We start from the raw sequence: 17002 nt of genomic DNA, 5'->3' as shown, positions 1-17002 counted from the left end.
GATGGCAGGGGGTGGGATGGGATGGGCTTTAAGATCCCTCCCAACCCAAACTCTTCTGTGATTCCACAATCCTGAAACAGCATCTTCACCTTGACCTTCCAGAGAAATTTGCCATCTTCCCTCAAAAGTGGAAACAGGAACAAATCTACTGTTGTGTGTTCTTCAAATCCTTGAAGATTCAGGACCCTGATGGAGATTTATCACCTCACTCGTGGTTCAGGTGAGCAGTGGGGCAGGTAAATTTTGCCACCTCTCTCCCCCACAGTAGCAGGTTCTCTGCTTTAGTCATTCTGCACACTGGTTGTAAGGTTGTTCTGATGTAGTTATATTTAGTTTGTCGCTCTAATCTTGTCTAAAGGAAATAATAATATATCCTCTAAGATTAATATATGAGATGAGAAATCCAATTAGAGCTCACATCCTTCAAAATCCTTATGGGTAAGAGCCCCTATTACATAATAGCTATGGTGGGAGTAGGCCCCGTTTGATCAATTTGTTCCAGTTCTTGGTTATGAATAGTTCAGGGAACTAAAACAGTGGCAGATGAAGGCATAATTCCCAGATCAGAGCAGAGACAGAGAGCTGTGGGGCAGAACACAGGTACTCCTTGACATAGCACCAAACCAGAGATGAACAGCACAATGTAGATTTGACACTTTTATTAACAAAGAACCCATGGGGCTCATTCATTAGTACAAAATACAATCATGTTCCTGTATGTTAAAGCTTTTTTTTTTTTTTTTTAATTTTTTCTCTTTTAAACTGTTTCACAGTTATCAAAACAAAGCCCCTGCATATTGAACTTATTATTGTGCAAACAGTAATTATTTTTAAGGATCAATTTCTGCACTAAGCGAAGTGCCAGAGAGCAGAACTTGATCTTGCTTTCACCCCTCCTTTGAAGGGCCATGTGTGCTTCCTAAGAAACACACAATAGTTAACTTTTTCGCGGCAAACAATCTAAGGCCACAGTTTATCTGCAAAGAATAATAAAAAAAAAACAACTCAAATATCTTAGAAAAAGAAAAAAAAAAACCAAAAAAAGCACATCTTTACCCTTCATACTGCTGTTTGCTTGACCATGATTATACCAGGTAGCACACATCACCTATCAGGTATTACAGTCGAAAAAAGCACCTAATGTTCTTTAAGCTAATATTTTGAATTGTTACCATGCAAGTTAATACACGACCAAATTACTTTTCAAGTAACTATAATGATATCTGTTTTAAGGAAAAGATGCTTGTTCCCTTTCCAGATGATGTGAATGAAAATCCTGCATTGACTGTATGGGCAGGCCCTCACTTAAATATAAAGGCATGAGAGCTACACCTTGAGACTCAAATAATAATGTTCAGAATGCCCTTTCTAAATCATGCACTCAAATTTTGGTTAAAGCTGCATTTGCTATAGAAGACAATACTAAATGTTGCAAATGAAAGGAGTAACTGCAGTTTGGAAACTGTGAATCTCCACCAGTCTGTCTTTCACACTGATGCAAAAGTGATTTGAGGTGAAGTGCTAGAAATTAGACAATGTAAGGAAGTTATACTAAAAGAGGACTAAAAATATATATCCGTGTATGCCTGTAGAAAAATCCCTGCTTCTTAAGTGAAGACAGATTTCATTAAAAAACATTTAGACTTTGTTTAAACTGCAGTTACTGATGAAATGAAGGAAACTTAGTTACTATTGTTGCAGTTATCAGAAAGTACACTGTTTTACCACATGAAGCACCGGGTTTTAACCCCAAACCCTTCTGTAAGACATCAGGAGTATTTCTAGTAGTCCAAAATCCCCTGTATTTCAAAGACAGGACTGTAAACGTGCATGTTGACAATGCTGTTTTCTGCTCCCCTAAGTGATTTGTTGGTGATTGTTTACTGATCCCAATTGATGGTTGGCAGGAAGCAAACATTCTACTTTTAAATGAAGGCAGCAGAAGGGCAAGTAAATGCTGTGCCTTCACTCTTAGCAGCAACAAACTCTCTCTGTTCTAAATGACCTGAGGAAGAAAACATTAAAATATTGCACCAAAACAAAATTAAACAGCAAAAACAAGGACACACCAACAAATATAGTATAGATAGCAAATGACCAGTGCAGCCCCTGACAATAGATCTTTAGACAAAAATGCAGGAGTAATGAAAAGCTTTGTGCCATTACCAGAGGACTTTGCTCCCCTAGCATCTGCTTTCACTTCAGTTATAAGCTATGTCTATTCTGGGTATATTTACACCTCTCCCTACACCTTGTATCTCATTCACTAACCACAGAAACCATTTAGGGTCCCTTTTAGAACCTTGAAGTATACTGGAGCTTTAACAAGACTTTTTGGTCTCAAATCTGACCATAAGTAAATATCCAAAACAGAGGTAGGCTTATAAAGGCTTTTGAATAAATAAATATTGTCCATTTTGCTAAGTATACCTGCTGCTGGCAAAAGGTTTCTCCCTTGCCATGCTTCCCCTTATCATGCTATCCATAGGCTTAAGATGCAGAAGAAGAACTCACAGTAGAAGAGGTTAGAATAATTCCCTTAAGAAATCCCTTGAAAGAAAGCATAGTGCATAAGCTCATCTCAAAGTTTACTGTTCTGTTTCACACTTGTGTCTTGCATTCAGGAAATGGTTGCCTTCATAATATTTCGTAATAGCCATCCTGGCATCCAGGGTGTCCTCAGGAGCATGATGAATGAGGAAATGTTACCACTTGGCAGTTGTGAGAAGGGCAGGTTCCCATCAAACATGAAGACTTTGCTCTGTGTTGCAGTAGTGTTCCATGCAGACGGTGCAAAGCTGAAGACCCCTGAACACCGGAATCTTTTGGAAATGTTTTCTTACCCCACCTTCTGTTCTACTACAGGAGTTCTCGACATCCCTATGTACATTCTTCCAGAGCACTGCAAACAAAATATAAATTCTCTTCTCTTCAGAAGACCCACACATCTCCTCCTCATACTTTGTGTAGTGTATCCTCTTTTTGGAAAACATTCCATTGATGCATTTTTGTTTCAGTATTTTCAGGTACTTCTCAAGTATCCCAAGCTGAGCTGCTCCCCTGTTATCCTCTGTGCAGACTAATCCAGCAGGTTCTCTTTTTATCACCAAACGTGCTCATACCTCCTTCTCCATTCTCCTTTGCCTTTCTCGTACAGACTGAAGTTTTGAAAAATAAAACTGTTTCCTTTTTAGCTGCACTACCAGCTTAAGCAGCAGAAAGATTAAGACATTAATCACAATGATGCTTGTTATGAATCCTCTTCAGAGCATGAATGAAACGGGCTGAACTTCTTCTACATCAGTTGGATGTGGATCAATCTAAGGAGAGAAGACAGACAACAATTACTGCCTGCAATTCCTGCATTTTGGTATGTGTTTGGTTTTTTTTTTTTTTTTTTTTTCCCCCTGCCATCTGACAATAAAAACACCACCTGCTATTTATTTTCTTACCTCTGAATAAAGAGGTGGAGGCTGAAACCGGAACTCTTGTATGTAAGCAAAGACAGGACAACACAACTGTTCCTCACAGTCAATGGGTGGTGGATAAGCAGGAACATGTCTGGAAAACTCTTCCTCAGACACTACATCAGCGTAATTTGGTGGTGCTGAAACACAAGAGATGCTTCTGTCATATTTCAAACTATTCACTCACTCACAGCAAGAACATCCGCATTACAGTATATCCAGGACCATGAAAACTATTAGAAGTGCACTGAACTCATAAATACTGTAACTAATTTATTTTTTTTTTTCATTTAACTCAGGTGATTCAGCAGGAATAGAGCTTTTAGAACAACTCCAGCAGCAAACCTCTGCTGTATCAAGGTATGTTCAGTCATGAGTAGAATATCCCCACTATCACAAGTTAGTTGTTTCAGTCAGATGGGGTACAGAGAGACTTCAGGAAGGCTGGAGTTGGGGTAACCTCACCAATCATTTTGGATCTCAATTTAAGACTTCTCGAGTCATACTTCCATGGCCTACGTCCCTGGCAGTGCCCTTCAACTGGCACTGCACCCATCTGCTGCAGACAGTGCTGTGCTGGATTAGAGAGAGTTCAATATGCATTTATTACCTTCAGGGTGTTCAGGCATGGTCAATGCCAGCCAACTCATATCCATACTAAACTGGCTGGTAATGCTGGAGTTTCTGCTCGAAAATCCAATACATGGAATAGTGCCAATCACCAGAGGCATTTCAATCATCAATTTCTTAGCACCAGGAATATGGATATACACCTATGTGACAGCCCCCAAACAGAAGAAAAAAACATCATGAGACCCCATTGAATGCTGCTCTTAAAAGCTGCCCTACTCCCTAAACACTGCAAATTTAAAAATTAAAAGAGCTTTGTCATCCCAGATATGCTTAGCTAACACCCTGGCAGCCTTCCTTATTTTTCAGCAGCTTCCTTCTTTCTGTAACTTGTCTCTAAGTCACATTAAAAAATAAAAACCATCCTGACACTTGACTTTCAGTCTTCCCATTTCTGGAAAGAATCACTTGAGGACCCCATTCAGCTTGAAATGCTTTCCCAAAATAATCCCTGCACGTCTGAAACTAAGCTGCTTCTTCCTCAGAAACATTTTTCCCTTTTCCACACTATTCCCATCTCATAATCTCTCCATGACCTTCAGTCTCTCATGTATGTAGTTTATGATATTTATTTTTTCATAGAGTCATAGAATGGTTTGGGTTAGAAGGGATCTTAAAGATCATCTAGTTCTAACCCTCCACCATGGGCTGGGACCCCTTTCCCTAGATTTGTATTTATTGTAGTTCCCAAACTAAAAACCTAACAGCTACTCAGTAAATTCTTCTGTTCCCAACTGAATGCAGTTATCTAAAGCTTGTACATTTGAAAACCCAATACTTACAGCTAATGAATATTCTACTCTAATAATGCAGCAGTCAAGTATAGATGGGGATACAGGTGGGATTTTCAGAGTTTTCCCATTCCAGGTATCTGTACTCCCAGAGGCAATGTGGTTTCCTCGGACATTGGCAACCATCTGACGGAAGGTTTTTGTCTTCCCACTGGCCAGGTAAGTTTGTGTTTGGAAAATGGCAGCTTTTGGAACAATCAAACGAGAAGAGCAGTTCTCAATTTCTGCATAGATTGGGATGGCTTCCCCTTGGAGACAGAAAAAGTGCAATGAATAATTTGTATTTACCAACTTTCCTCTGGGAGTATCAAAGCATGTTACACAGCATGTACATCATCTGCAGTGTTATGAGAACAATACTTGCTAAGTTTCCTCAAGCCAGTTTATTTTTTTCAGAGTGGCATCCAGGCAGAATTGTAGCCACCTACCATGTTTTACACATAAACAATGATTCATTTAGAAACATTAAGCATAATGTGAACAAGCTATAAAAGCTTTATTTGCAAATTACGTCCTGATCTTCCTTTTATATAGTACTAAATGAATTTCAGGATGTTTTATTTTCTCAGTGCATCTGATGTTATCAAGATGAAGAAGCTCTTAAAGCTCATTCTTACCAAAATGTATACCTACACAAATAGGATGTAAAAACCTAATTACATCCCAATTAAGTATTTTATCCCAGGTAAAAACACTGTATTTTTCTTAACACTGAAATGTACGTGGATTTTTCGTAAGATTAACAGGACATCCTTTCAATTTATATTGCCAAGGGGAAAGGTAAGATGATTTTTTTTTTTAAATTATATTCATATGGATCTTAATTTACTTCTATTAAACAGAACTATTCTTTGAACTGCAAAGTGTTGGCTTCACTGAAATATAAAAAACCAAAAAACAACCTATTAGATGCTTAGTATTTACATTTTTTAAGATAACTACTCTTACCATTACAGTATCCCTTCCTCTCAATTTTGGCACTGAGAGACACTGGCCCAGAGGTGAAAAACCAACAGCCAACCATCTTCTCCTGACTTCTTAGAACAGGTGTCTATAAAATATAGAGTATTTTTCATTTTATGGGATAAAGCTCTCAATCACTTGCAGTTTAGTTTTATGCTTATCAGCTCTAAAATCCCTGTGATTTGAATCCCTGAACTGCTGAGTGCAACTGCAGCTTTGCCACCATGTGAAATGGAACCAAGGTTTGGCAATCTCAACATTTCTCTTTTGAAATCCCAGTCTGTATTTAGACTGTACTAAGTAACACTGATCAGCGTGTCTTTGCATGTGCTTTGCCTTCAAAATGAACTTTTCAAAGGTCTCATGGAGTACTGTGGCATTCATCCCCACGTTTCTCAGTGCAGAAGAACGCAGAATTCATTTTCCCTGCAAACAACTAACAGTTAAGCAGATAATTTTTTTTTACCTTTATATCTTTAAGAAAAGATAAATGTGTATAGACACTGGGCTAAGGGGATGCACCTTCATTACTTGCAAGGCACAAACTCCCCCCACTCCAAAAAAATTTAGAGGCATGACAAAAAACATCTTAATTATTCAAGTACTGTCGCATTGGATGATATTTATGCTGCCTGCAACATTTTTATTAGAATAAACTCACAAGCACACACGTCAAGGGTCCAAGCCAGGATCAAAGCTCCTCAAAATGATTTACTGGGCAGTGGCACCCAGTCAATACAATAACACAAATTGGTTTTGCATTTCCTTTATTTTAATGAAAAAACCTTGTTGTTTTGCAGTTTTGGTGGTAGCCTTGGAATCCATTAAGACTGGCATTGCCTTCCTGATGTGTCCCACAGGCCTCTTCTGCGCAATAACCTATGGTCTGCTCTGTCCTTACAGAATATGGGTATGATGCCTTCAAACTCCTAACTACTGAGTATAAAGACCATTCTGCTTACAGATGTCACTGCCAAAATAACCTAAGTTCTCTCTAGAATGGATTAAAATGTAAGCATGTAATGAAGGGGAAAAAAGAAGCCTGCTCAAAACATCTCTTTTCTACGTTCACGTCATGATGTTAAAATTATCCTACCCTTTTAAATAAAACAGAAATTACTCATTCATATTTAAATGAATAACCATTTAGATCCAGTTGCTATCATGAAAGTGCAAGGTATAATTTTATATTATTTTCATAATATGGGTTGAGATAAAAGAATCCAGCTCATTAGCTTCCATCTTGCCTATTTACTCATTACTTAATGCCTGATCTTTCTTGTTACTCTACAGTATTTCCAGTGATTATTAAAAACTCAATTCTTTAATGTGGCCAAATCTGTCATAGTGAAATAACTGAAAGGATCTCTGGAGCAGCTGCATGCACACACTTCATGTTAGAAAATGACATGCAAAATGCAGGGATACGTAACATAATGGCCAGAGCCTAAATGACAGGCTGGGCATGATTAATACTCTTCTCTAATTACTGTTCCTCAACCTACTATTATTGTAGAGTTTAGGACACTGCAGCCCTGTGAATGTAGCTGCTCTGGTAAGAGTAACTACTCTGCACTCGTGCATTACTATTATTAAGCCTTATTTATGCATCTGAAGCCTGCCTAACTTTTTGGCAGGAGCATCTCTGCCAGCAGGGATGTAATCAATGGTATTAAAAAAGCCACTCTGTTTGCTATTCACACAACCTAAGATCATCTATTTATAGAGAAAAGCTTAGGGAGCTTATATGCTTTCAGAAGTCAGAAAATGACGCTCTGGAATAACATGGGAGGGGTTATGGCTGGATGTGAATGCTGCATGGAAATGGTTTATTTGCAGCTGGTTCTACAGGGGGGAGGAGGAGTGGGGGACCCTCTTACCAAGAGTGCTGGTGAGCTGACGTCGATATGGCTGATGACCTGGAGCTCTGTCTGCACACTCTGGTCAGGTACAGCAGGCCTCTCCAGAACTGCTTTCACGTAGTACTGGATACTGCCATACTTCCCAGTAAAAGAGGTCACCAGAGGTCTGAAATGAGCAGTCATAAAACCATTACCCTCAATTAATAATTCAGCTCCAAACATTAACACTTCCTGTATACATAAACATTTCCCAATTTACAGCTTGTACTTTTAGGGCCTTGGGGAAGCTGAAGCAAGCAAGGCCTGTCTGAGCAGTGCTTGATTAAGACAAATACATAAAGCTGATACTAAAAAAAAACACAAGTCAAACTACATTAAGTTAATGTTCCACTACAAGCAGCATCCAGCACAATCCCTTCAGGTTGGATTATTGAACTTACTCTTGAGGGAGCTGAAAGCTGAACGGAAATTCGTGTCTTCCATCTAGAAGAATTAAGTCTTCCTCACCTGTGGGATAAGAATGAATAGTATGTTTTAGTTATTCCAGAAATAGAACAAAACAGACACTTTTATAAATTATTTATGTATAAAAACACCCAGATGCAAAAAGTTTTTATTGATCCCAGTGGGTTCTGGACTGTGGCCCATGCTTTATTTATGCTGTGATGTGATTTCAATGAAAAACAAAAATCAAGGAAACATAGCAGACCTTGAGATTCAGTTCAGGACTCTGGCCAATTTCTAATCCAAAATGGCTTCTGCAAAGCACAAAGTAAGTTTCTTTTCATCAGGACAGCAATTAATCTACTTTTCCAATTAACAAACTAACTTCTGTGCCGAAAACCCCAGCAATTTAAGGTCAGCATGAAGAAATACTATAAATATACCAGCTCCCACTTTATTCACTTAGGGCCTACTGTTACACAATTTACAAGGCCTAAACCTACTTTCCCTACAGATCAGCCTGAGCTACGTTTCGCCCTTACACAGGTAAACGTTGTTCTGCCTTTAATTTTTTCAACGCTGCCATAATAATGCAGCGTCTGTGTGATACAGCTCCGCAACAGCGAGCTTCCTCTGTCTCCTTAATCCATTGGCTGAGCCTGACTGCTTCCAGGGTCTTCTACGGCAGCTTCCCAGGAGCTGCTTGCACAGCACACCCAGCGCCAAGGGACCCGATGGAAACCACAGAAGGGCCGAACCTCTGCAGGAAACCCATGCAGCGCTGGGAATCATCGAGCTGCGCATTCTATTCCAGCCCCGCTCCGCGTTTTTCAGTCAGCACACAAGGAATCGCAGGGCCACGGATGAGGCAGCGGCAGCTTCCCCGGGCTGAACGCTGCGGCAGCGCTGTCCTGCCGCTGCCTCCACCCGGTGCCCGTTCCTTCGAGCTCCGGTGCCCACTTCCACCCGGAGCGTTCCCCCCTCAGCCTCCCCGTCGCTCCCGGCCCGTGGGCGCCTTCCCGCAGCGCCACTCCCCTGGTCCCACCCCCGCTGCGGGAGCGGCCGGGCCCGCGCCCCCCACCTCCCCTTGCCGCCTCACCTTCGGGCGGGTCCCGCAGGAGGCTCTGCCGGATGTCCAGGTACCGCACCTCCGCCTCCCGCCGCGGCCCCGGCCCCGGGGCCCGCACCGCCATCCCCCACGTGCCCGCCCCGGGCACCGCGCCGGGGCTCTCGCTCCAAGCAACGCGCGCCCGGCCCGCGGCCTCCAGGCGCAGCCCGCGGAGCGGCAGCGGCCCCGCCAGCTCCAGCAGCACCTGCCCGGACACCGTGTCCCCGCTGCAGTAGCCGCCGCCACCGCCTCCGCCGCGCCGGGCCTCGTCCTCCAGCACCAGGGCCAGCGTCTTCACCGCGCCGCCGGCCCCCGGGCCCGGCCCGGCCGCCGCCATCGCTCCCCGGCCGCGGGGGAACCGCGCCCGCCCTCGCCGAGCGCTTTAAACCCGCCCGTCTCCGCCAGCGCCCGCGGCGCCGCGTCCCGCCCCCGCGCGCTGCCCATTGGCCGCCCCGCCGCCCCGCGCGCCGCCATTCGCCGCGGGCCGCCCCTGCGCCCCCGCCTCATTGGTACTCCGCGGGCGCACGCCCGGAGTGCGTCACGCTGCGTGATCGCGGCGTAGGGACCAATCGCCCTCGGCCGAGCGCGCGTGGACAGCGTGGCGATTGGCGGGAGGGCGGCAGGGCCCCGGCACGCTGGCCAATGGCACGGCGCGGCCACCACGTGCACAGCCTGTGGGTAAACAGGGAGCGGGGGCGGGGCCAGCTCGGAGAGGCGGGGCCGGGGCCCTCACCCCTCACCCCGTCACGCCCCTTCGTGACGGGTCCCCGGGCGGGTCGCGGGTTTTGTCCCACGCTTTGCCGCCTCCTCTGGTCGCTGCCCGCCAGCCCAGCGCTGCGGGGAAGCCGTGTGCCCTCGGTGACCCCGCGCCGAGGGAAAATCTTGTCCCTCGGTGTCCCTCGGGTGCTGCCATGGGAGAGAGGGAGGCAGCGCGGTGCTGCATCGGTCTCAGCCTCTCCCGCTGGCAGCCGAGCTGGCTGGGATTATTAAAAATGGAAAAACGATGTGGCGCTGCTGTTCTCCCCTCACTTTGACAGGAGGTTACCTGCCCGTGTGAAGCCCCTTCTTGCCTCAGTGAAGAGCAAGTGATGGGGTTTAGCTGTAAATGAGCCTTCCTGAACAGTGTGGAAACCTCGTGTCCACACACATACTGTGCATTTCACACCTTGGTAAAGCAAGAAACGCCCTGGTTCAAGAACTTGCTCCTACAGCCCAGCTTTGTACCTGGGCAGGGAAATGGGTGCACCCCACTGGGCGCTGTCACACCTGAGCACATCATCCATAGGTGACACCTGGGAGTTAGAATAAAGAATAAGTGTGAAGTTTTGCTGTTATGTTTAGAAGCAGCAGCTTAGGAAACGCCAGCAAAGAGTGGGAGAGAGGTGAATGTGTTTGAGTTGGTGGGTGAGCACGGCCAGAATAATCATTGCCACAGTGGTGAGGCTGCGACAGCTCTGCGCCCACCTCCAGCCAACCCAAGACGTGCTGCAACCCAAAATGCTTTGATTCTACTGGATACGTACTGCAATTAATGCCGTCCTTGGCCTTGTTGTGTTTTACGATGGCCCAAGCTGGCAGCAGTGCGTCTTCAGGAGGTGTGTGCGGTGGATGAGGTGCCTGCATTTCCACGGGTGACCAAGGAGTCATTTCCCGCTCCGAGTCACCTGCCTGCTTGAAGCTTCTGACAGCTTGAAGCTGCATCTTCCTGCATTCCTCCATCTCTCTGCAAAACACCAGCCTGGTGCTTCCCAGCTGACTCAGATAATTACTGAAATTAGCAAAACTTGTCTTTGGCACACAGCTTTTAAATAAATAACCGATAAGATAAATCCAGGTTTCCCTCTGTGTCCTGCAAAATGCAGCCCCATATTGAGAATTCCTTCCGTGAGGAACCTGCCAAGAGCCAGGTAGGCCTTTGGAACATCTTTTGTTGGCTACAGGTTCATACGTACATCTGTGTAAATCAATAGTGACCTGGAGAAAAGGAATGTGCTTACAGATGGGGTGAACTCATCGCCTTTAGTTCAACAATGAAGATTATGTAAAGAAAAAAACTCTGTTATGATGAGCGTTGTTTGAGTATTTCAAGAATTGTTGCCTATTCACATCCCTTTGTGCATTTGAAATAATTCTTTATAGAAACTGCAAATGTTGCATTGTAGTTGGGAATTGTGATATAAAAAAATGTGATATTTTAGTATTTTATTAAATTCAGTTAAACTCAGATGTTACTAGTTTTGCATAAATCTTTTCCTTGTATGCAGTTTTCCACGTTGTCAAGTATCAGGTTAGTTTTGTAGTCAGCCAAGAGACCATGCTTGGATGTGCAGACTGAATATTTGCTTATTTGATGAATTTCATTAGGAACAATATGTGTGTGTGCAGACTGATTTTGAGAGTATGATACAGAGGGGAAAAAAAATCAAAATCCCACAGCTCCCTTTTTCCTACATGAATTAGATCCTGTATAAAAGTAATTAATTCTCTTATGGGTTTATGCAACCATTCAAACATTGCCTCCCTTTCATTCTTTGCAAGTGCAAATGAGCTAGATGGGGAAATGAATAAACATGGCAAATTGCTTATGAAACAAAACATTACCCAGAATTAGAGAGAGCTGGGAGGCTTCACTAACTCGAGCAATTAGCCTGTAGAGGACACAGTTAATAGGCACATTCTGTCACAGTCAGGTGATACTTGTTCCAGATGTTTGTTTGCCCTTTAATAGATCTTTTTATTTTTTCATTTCCCAGCAAGAATCAAAAACCAGGACGTGTTATAATTATCACAGAGTGATTGCTTTTCTCATCTACCCGTCTTTCTGTCCCACACAGTGACGTTGTAGCATGAATGGTGGAAACCACCACATGACTATTTCAGTCTCTGACAAGCCAGAAGGAAGGAAGAGGAGATGAACACTCACAGTGTGGGTGTTTTTGTGTGACTGGTTATCTGAGTGTGAAAGAGCAAGAGATACATTAACATGCTTGATTATATTTTCATTCCGCTCATTTTACTGCTTTATTCAGGACTGTGTAGGAAAGCTGCCTGAACAACTTCCAGAATGCAAAAATTAGTTTGTAAGAGTAAAGAATACACAAGGAAAGGTCTCCTTGGAGAGTATCCACAAAGCTGTGAGCAGCTCTAGCAATAATCACAGACTCATCATGAAGGGAAAGGAAGTAGGAGAACATCTTTCTACAGTAGCTGGTAGTATCCTGGCTCTGCTGGTTAATTTAGAAATGACTGCTGTGGTCAGATCACTGAATTTAGATGGATAGTTTCTACATGCAATAATTACCTTTTAACTCATTTCTCTGCACACATGTTGAAAATAGGGCTATCAGGGCTTGAACCTGACAGAGTTTTGGAAAGTATGGAATCAATTCCAACTTTCCACAACAGGAAGGACACACGATATGTAAATAACCTTTTTTTTTTTTTTTTTTTTTTTTTTTTTTTTTTTTTTTTTTTTTTTTTTTTTTTGTGGAAGATATAAGATAAGAAATGGCCTCAGTAACAGCTTCTTGTGCCAAGAAGGTTTCTGTTTTCAAAAATCCAAGCTGTAGCTGGGAAGGAAGTGAGAAACTTGATGAGTATTTGCTGTCCTCTTCCTGCTCAAAGGGAGCTGAGACACAGCTCTTCATCATGAGTCAGGCACCAGGAGTTTGCCAACTAAGCCTTTCTGTTCTTAATAGCCTGCCAGTTGAGAGAGTGAAGAGCTATTTCTGCTACTGGAGGAGGACTTGGGGAAGTGTTTATGAGAGCTGCTAACAGCTAATTTACAAACTGGAGTTATTATTTGAGTTTGTTTTGCTATAACATCCATTCAGGCACTTTCTTAGCCAGTACCAAATGCAACGGGCAAACCCTCAGTGTGTGAGCTGCAGTTGAGTTCAGTGGAAGAGCCATGAGCCAGGATGTGTATGAGTGAACAGTGTGCAAACCCCATCCTGACTTTTCTGCATGGAAGGGGGGTATTTGTCCATTTACCTCACCCTTTATCTGCAAAGAATTTCAACTATCTCAGCGCCTCTGACAGTTGTTGTGAAGCAGTTGGCTGTGAGCAATGTTTGCCCCTGAAAGCAGATATTACAGGCTCTGGAGTTCCACTAAAGCTCTCCGAATATAAGGCCTTTTTTTCCCAGATACCCAGAGATCCTCATTCTGGAGTTGTTTATGGAGTTGGGACAGGGAGGGATGAGAGACAATTCCTTTCTTTCCCTAGTTCCTGGCCTTTTACCAGCGAGTTCCTTTGTCAGCACTGTGCCAGAAATGCAGCCCTGGCTTCCCAATCAGCACGAGGAGGCGACGAATGGGTGCTGGTGACACTTGCTGTCATGGACAGTCTTTTATTGCTTTTATTCTATTACCAGTAATTGAAAGGTCAGCCAAATTCTTCTTAGACAATTAAGTGACATTTACAGAGAGCAGATTGAGAGCAGCCAGAGATGCTTTTCTAAGTGATGCTGCCCAGCTAGTCTGATATGTCACTACAGCCAGTGTGTAAAACACCAGGATGGATGCTTTTCAGGGTTGTGCTGTATGTGGTACAGTGAGAAAAGCAAATTCTGAGATGCTTGTCCAGTAATCTGAGGTTTTTATCTGGGCAGGTGTTAGTTCACATAGCTTGGTTCAACAAAGCACAATTGTCTTGAAGGCCAGAAGAGCAATCTGAATTCAAGGTTATGTCTGGAAAATGGAAAATCACGAATGAGAGTAGGGGAGCCCATGCAGAAATCTGAGGCAGAGGAAGGACAACGTAGGTTTCACGAGGCAGATGACAGAGGACCAAACCATCAAGGCTCGTGCACTGAGTCATTGGCTCACACAACTGCCACACATCCCATCTTTACCTTCTGAGGGCTGGGAGAGGTGTGTCCCATCCCTGCCCCAGGAGGCTGGGACAGTGGGAAAGGTGGCTGTGCAAGCTGCAGGGGATCCTTTCTACTTTCAGAGGCAGCACAGAGCCAGGATCTTCTCTGTCAGCTCATGGGGTAGCAGCACCAAGCAGGCCCACAGGATAAATGTTCCTGGTGTGCCAGTTCTGTGCACTAGGATTGCATCCCAGCACGTGATGGACCATCGTGTTGTTTCATGCACTGGTAAAGAAAACACTTGAGTGACCTGTTGTTTACTTAAATATTTATATAGTGATTCAGAGCACGGGATCTGTTGCAGCTCGTTTCTGCACATAAAAGTGATCTAAATCCAGCACTCAGCTGGGCAGCAGAGGACTGCTCCGGGGTGGTTTTGGATGTTTACAGCTGCTATAGGTTTTGCAAGGAGTGTGAGTAGAGAAAAATAATGGATGTGGTTAGAACATCTCTTCATTCTGCTGTCCCCTGAGGACAGAAAGATTTATTGGGGTTGTGGCTCCTGCACAATTAGAGTGCTCCTCTGGAAGTGCTTCTCTGGAAGTGCTCCTCTGGAGGAAGAGCTTCCTAAAATTGTATCATGTACCCCTCTGCATTTCAGTGACTTCAAAGCAAGGTGGTCAGGAATATTCCTATAAATATCTGACATGGAGAGAGGATACAAATTTCTGTTGCTGAATCAACTCTTAAACAGCAGCTATATTTTTCATGTGTGGATCGTGGTTTGGTGTTCCAGCTCAAGGGAATGAAGCCAGAAAGGGAAAGGGGAATTAACAGACTCATTTGGGTTCTTAGTTATGTGCTGCTTTAGCTGGTTCCTTGTATGGGCTGTAATTTGAGGGTTTGAGGTCTTTATGAAGTACCTTTTTGAAAAAATTTAAACTGAAAAAATCTGAACTTGGGATGAACCTGAATCTCATACCAGGAAACCTCACACTGAAGGGAAATGCATGCCTGGATCTGAACTCACCTTTTGGCAGAGCATTCCTGTAAAGAGGAATGTGAGCCTTGTGGTGCCACTTCAGCCTTACGAGTTCACACCAAGCAATGACGTGGTTCATAACTCTGAGAAAACACAGGTGGCATATCCAGAATCTTTGTAAAGATTGTTCCAAGTGAGATATTTGCTGGAAGCATCTGGGTGAAGCCAACACCTTTGTGACATGGCTCAGCAACACAGCAATTGCAGATGCAGAGGTGCTCCACATGAAACCTTTTTTTCACAATCTGGGCTGTTGTTGTTGCCCAGGCTTAGGAAAGGTATTACCTCAGCAGAAAATGGAGATAATGGAATGCTTTATGCCAAAAGGGAACATAGAGGAAGAGCTACAATGGATGGAAAGTGGAGTCAGCAGCCTGAGATAACACGAGTGATGGGCAGGACAGGGAGCAGCCTGGCATCACAGTGGAGCTTTGCTGATGGGAATGTGTGCTTTTACTTTGAATAGGGTTATTTAGCTTTTGCTGCTGTTGGACCCCAAGACAATATTTTGCCCATGATAAGCAGTGCTTAGCACAGGAGGGGAACAAGTAAAGCAGGGCACTGTCATTGGTGAGGGGTGTAGAGAGGGAAATTAACCCTGGATGGCAGAAGAAAGCAGAAAAGTGTGGCTACCCCAAAACAATCCAAGTTTTTAGCAACCTTTCCCTAAAGAAACTGAATCTCTCTCAAATCTTTTCATTGGTCTTGTGGAGACCAGGACTTTTTGAGTCACATCTTGCTCCCCCTTCATGTGCCTACAAGCAAAGGCTCTCACAAACACTGAAGCAGAGCATCTTAGAAAGATATGGAGTCTTGCCATAAAGGTGCTGAGACATGGCAACACATTCTCTCTAGTCCCTACTGTTGTTTGTCATCTTACCTCGAGGGAATGGTGTCTTAATTCAAGGTAGAAATTACTGTTTTCTAAATAGTAAATTTTTTTTTTTTTTTTTTTTTTGGCACTTTTTATGAGGTTGAATCATTCCCTTTACAGAATTTTTCTAGATGCTTATCAAGAGTTATCATCCTCGCCACCTTTCCTTTGATAAGTTGAAGAACTGGAATCTTTTATGACTCATATAATGAGGCCCATTTCCTAAAACGCAGGAGTCTCCTTAATCTGCTGACTTTTTAAAACAGTTAGTGGTTTAACCACATTTAAAAATATTTCAACATTTCTTGGAGAAGTGTTTCAGTAACCAGTTCAAGCTGTGATTAGAACAGAAATGAAAAAGCTGAACTTGTCATGGCTCATTAAGCCTGTATTTCCTTCTAAAGTAAAGTACACAACATATCCTTAGATGTAAGAAAAGGTTAGGACTTTTAATTTGAGTTATTGCATTCATCAGTGTGTTATAGCCATGTACCTACACATATATGCATAAATATAAATGCATAGAAGAAAAAGAGAACACATCAAACTCACTTGCCATGGTAACTGTTGTTGTGGAAGCCACCAGTGGTCAGCTGGCTGTGAAAAGCCTGAGAGATAGAAGACATCATTAATACTGTTCATTTCTTAGAAATACGCACAATGAAGCAGCTACTTTCACAGTTTCTTCTGAATTATGAAATATTAGGCATTGTCAGAGCCGGCATATGGGGCTAGATGGACTTTTAACTGCCTGCTGTTGTGATTCTTATCTTCTTCTACAGGGTGAATTAGAATTCTTTGGATCAATGAATGTACACAGGCTTTTCTTGTATCGGAATAACATTACACAGCCTCTTGTCATTATAGCACACAAGAAGATTATTTTCAATGATAATGACAAGACCATGTCAATCACAGGACTGTTGCAGGAATTTGCTTCTTGTTACATCTTTCATGTGGGAATTTTTCCTCTTTCTGCGTCATGAATTACTACTCAGAAGTTG

At 43.3% G+C, this 17002-nt stretch overlaps 1 protein-coding gene across 1 annotated transcript; it reads right to left on the bottom strand.

Annotated features, from left to right (window-relative positions):
- Window positions 1-362: 362 nt before the first annotated feature.
- ARRDC4 (arrestin domain containing 4) lies at window positions 363-10984 on the bottom strand. Its single transcript, XM_040077509.1, has 9 exons — window positions 10789-10984; window positions 9257-9634; window positions 8154-8220; window positions 7732-7879; window positions 5837-5939; window positions 4880-5136; window positions 4078-4240; window positions 3453-3607; window positions 363-3320 (listed from the first exon to the last, which is right to left on the bottom strand). The coding sequence occupies exons 1-9, from the start codon at window positions 10982-10984 to the stop codon at window positions 3264-3266; spliced, it is 1524 nt and encodes a 507-aa protein (XP_039933443.1). The 3' UTR covers window positions 363-3263.
- Between the last annotated feature and the right edge of the window lie 6018 nt (window positions 10985-17002).

This window comes from Hirundo rustica, chromosome 13 (assembly GCF_015227805.2).
Source record: "Hirundo rustica isolate bHirRus1 chromosome 13, bHirRus1.pri.v3, whole genome shotgun sequence".
Classification (NCBI taxonomy): Eukaryota; Metazoa; Chordata; class Aves; order Passeriformes; family Hirundinidae; genus Hirundo; species Hirundo rustica.
The sequence above is the reverse complement of the archived record's forward strand: the minus strand, read 5'-3'. Positions and strand labels throughout refer to the sequence as shown.

Bases quoted from the DNA above. Each gene is read 5' to 3' on its own strand.
- ARRDC4 (XM_040077509.1), bottom strand. From the start codon at position 10,984: ATGGAGGAATGCAGGAAGATGCAGCTTCAAGCTGTCAGAAGCTTCAAG. The intron at 7,880-8,153 runs GTAAGTTCAATA...TGCTCATTTCAG, and splicing joins AGCTTTCAGCTCCCTCAAGA to ACCTCTGGTGACCTCTTTTA. The intron at 4,241-4,879 runs GTAAGTATTGGG...GCTGTCACATAG, and splicing joins GAGTAGAATATTCATTAGCT to GTGTATATCCATATTCCTGG.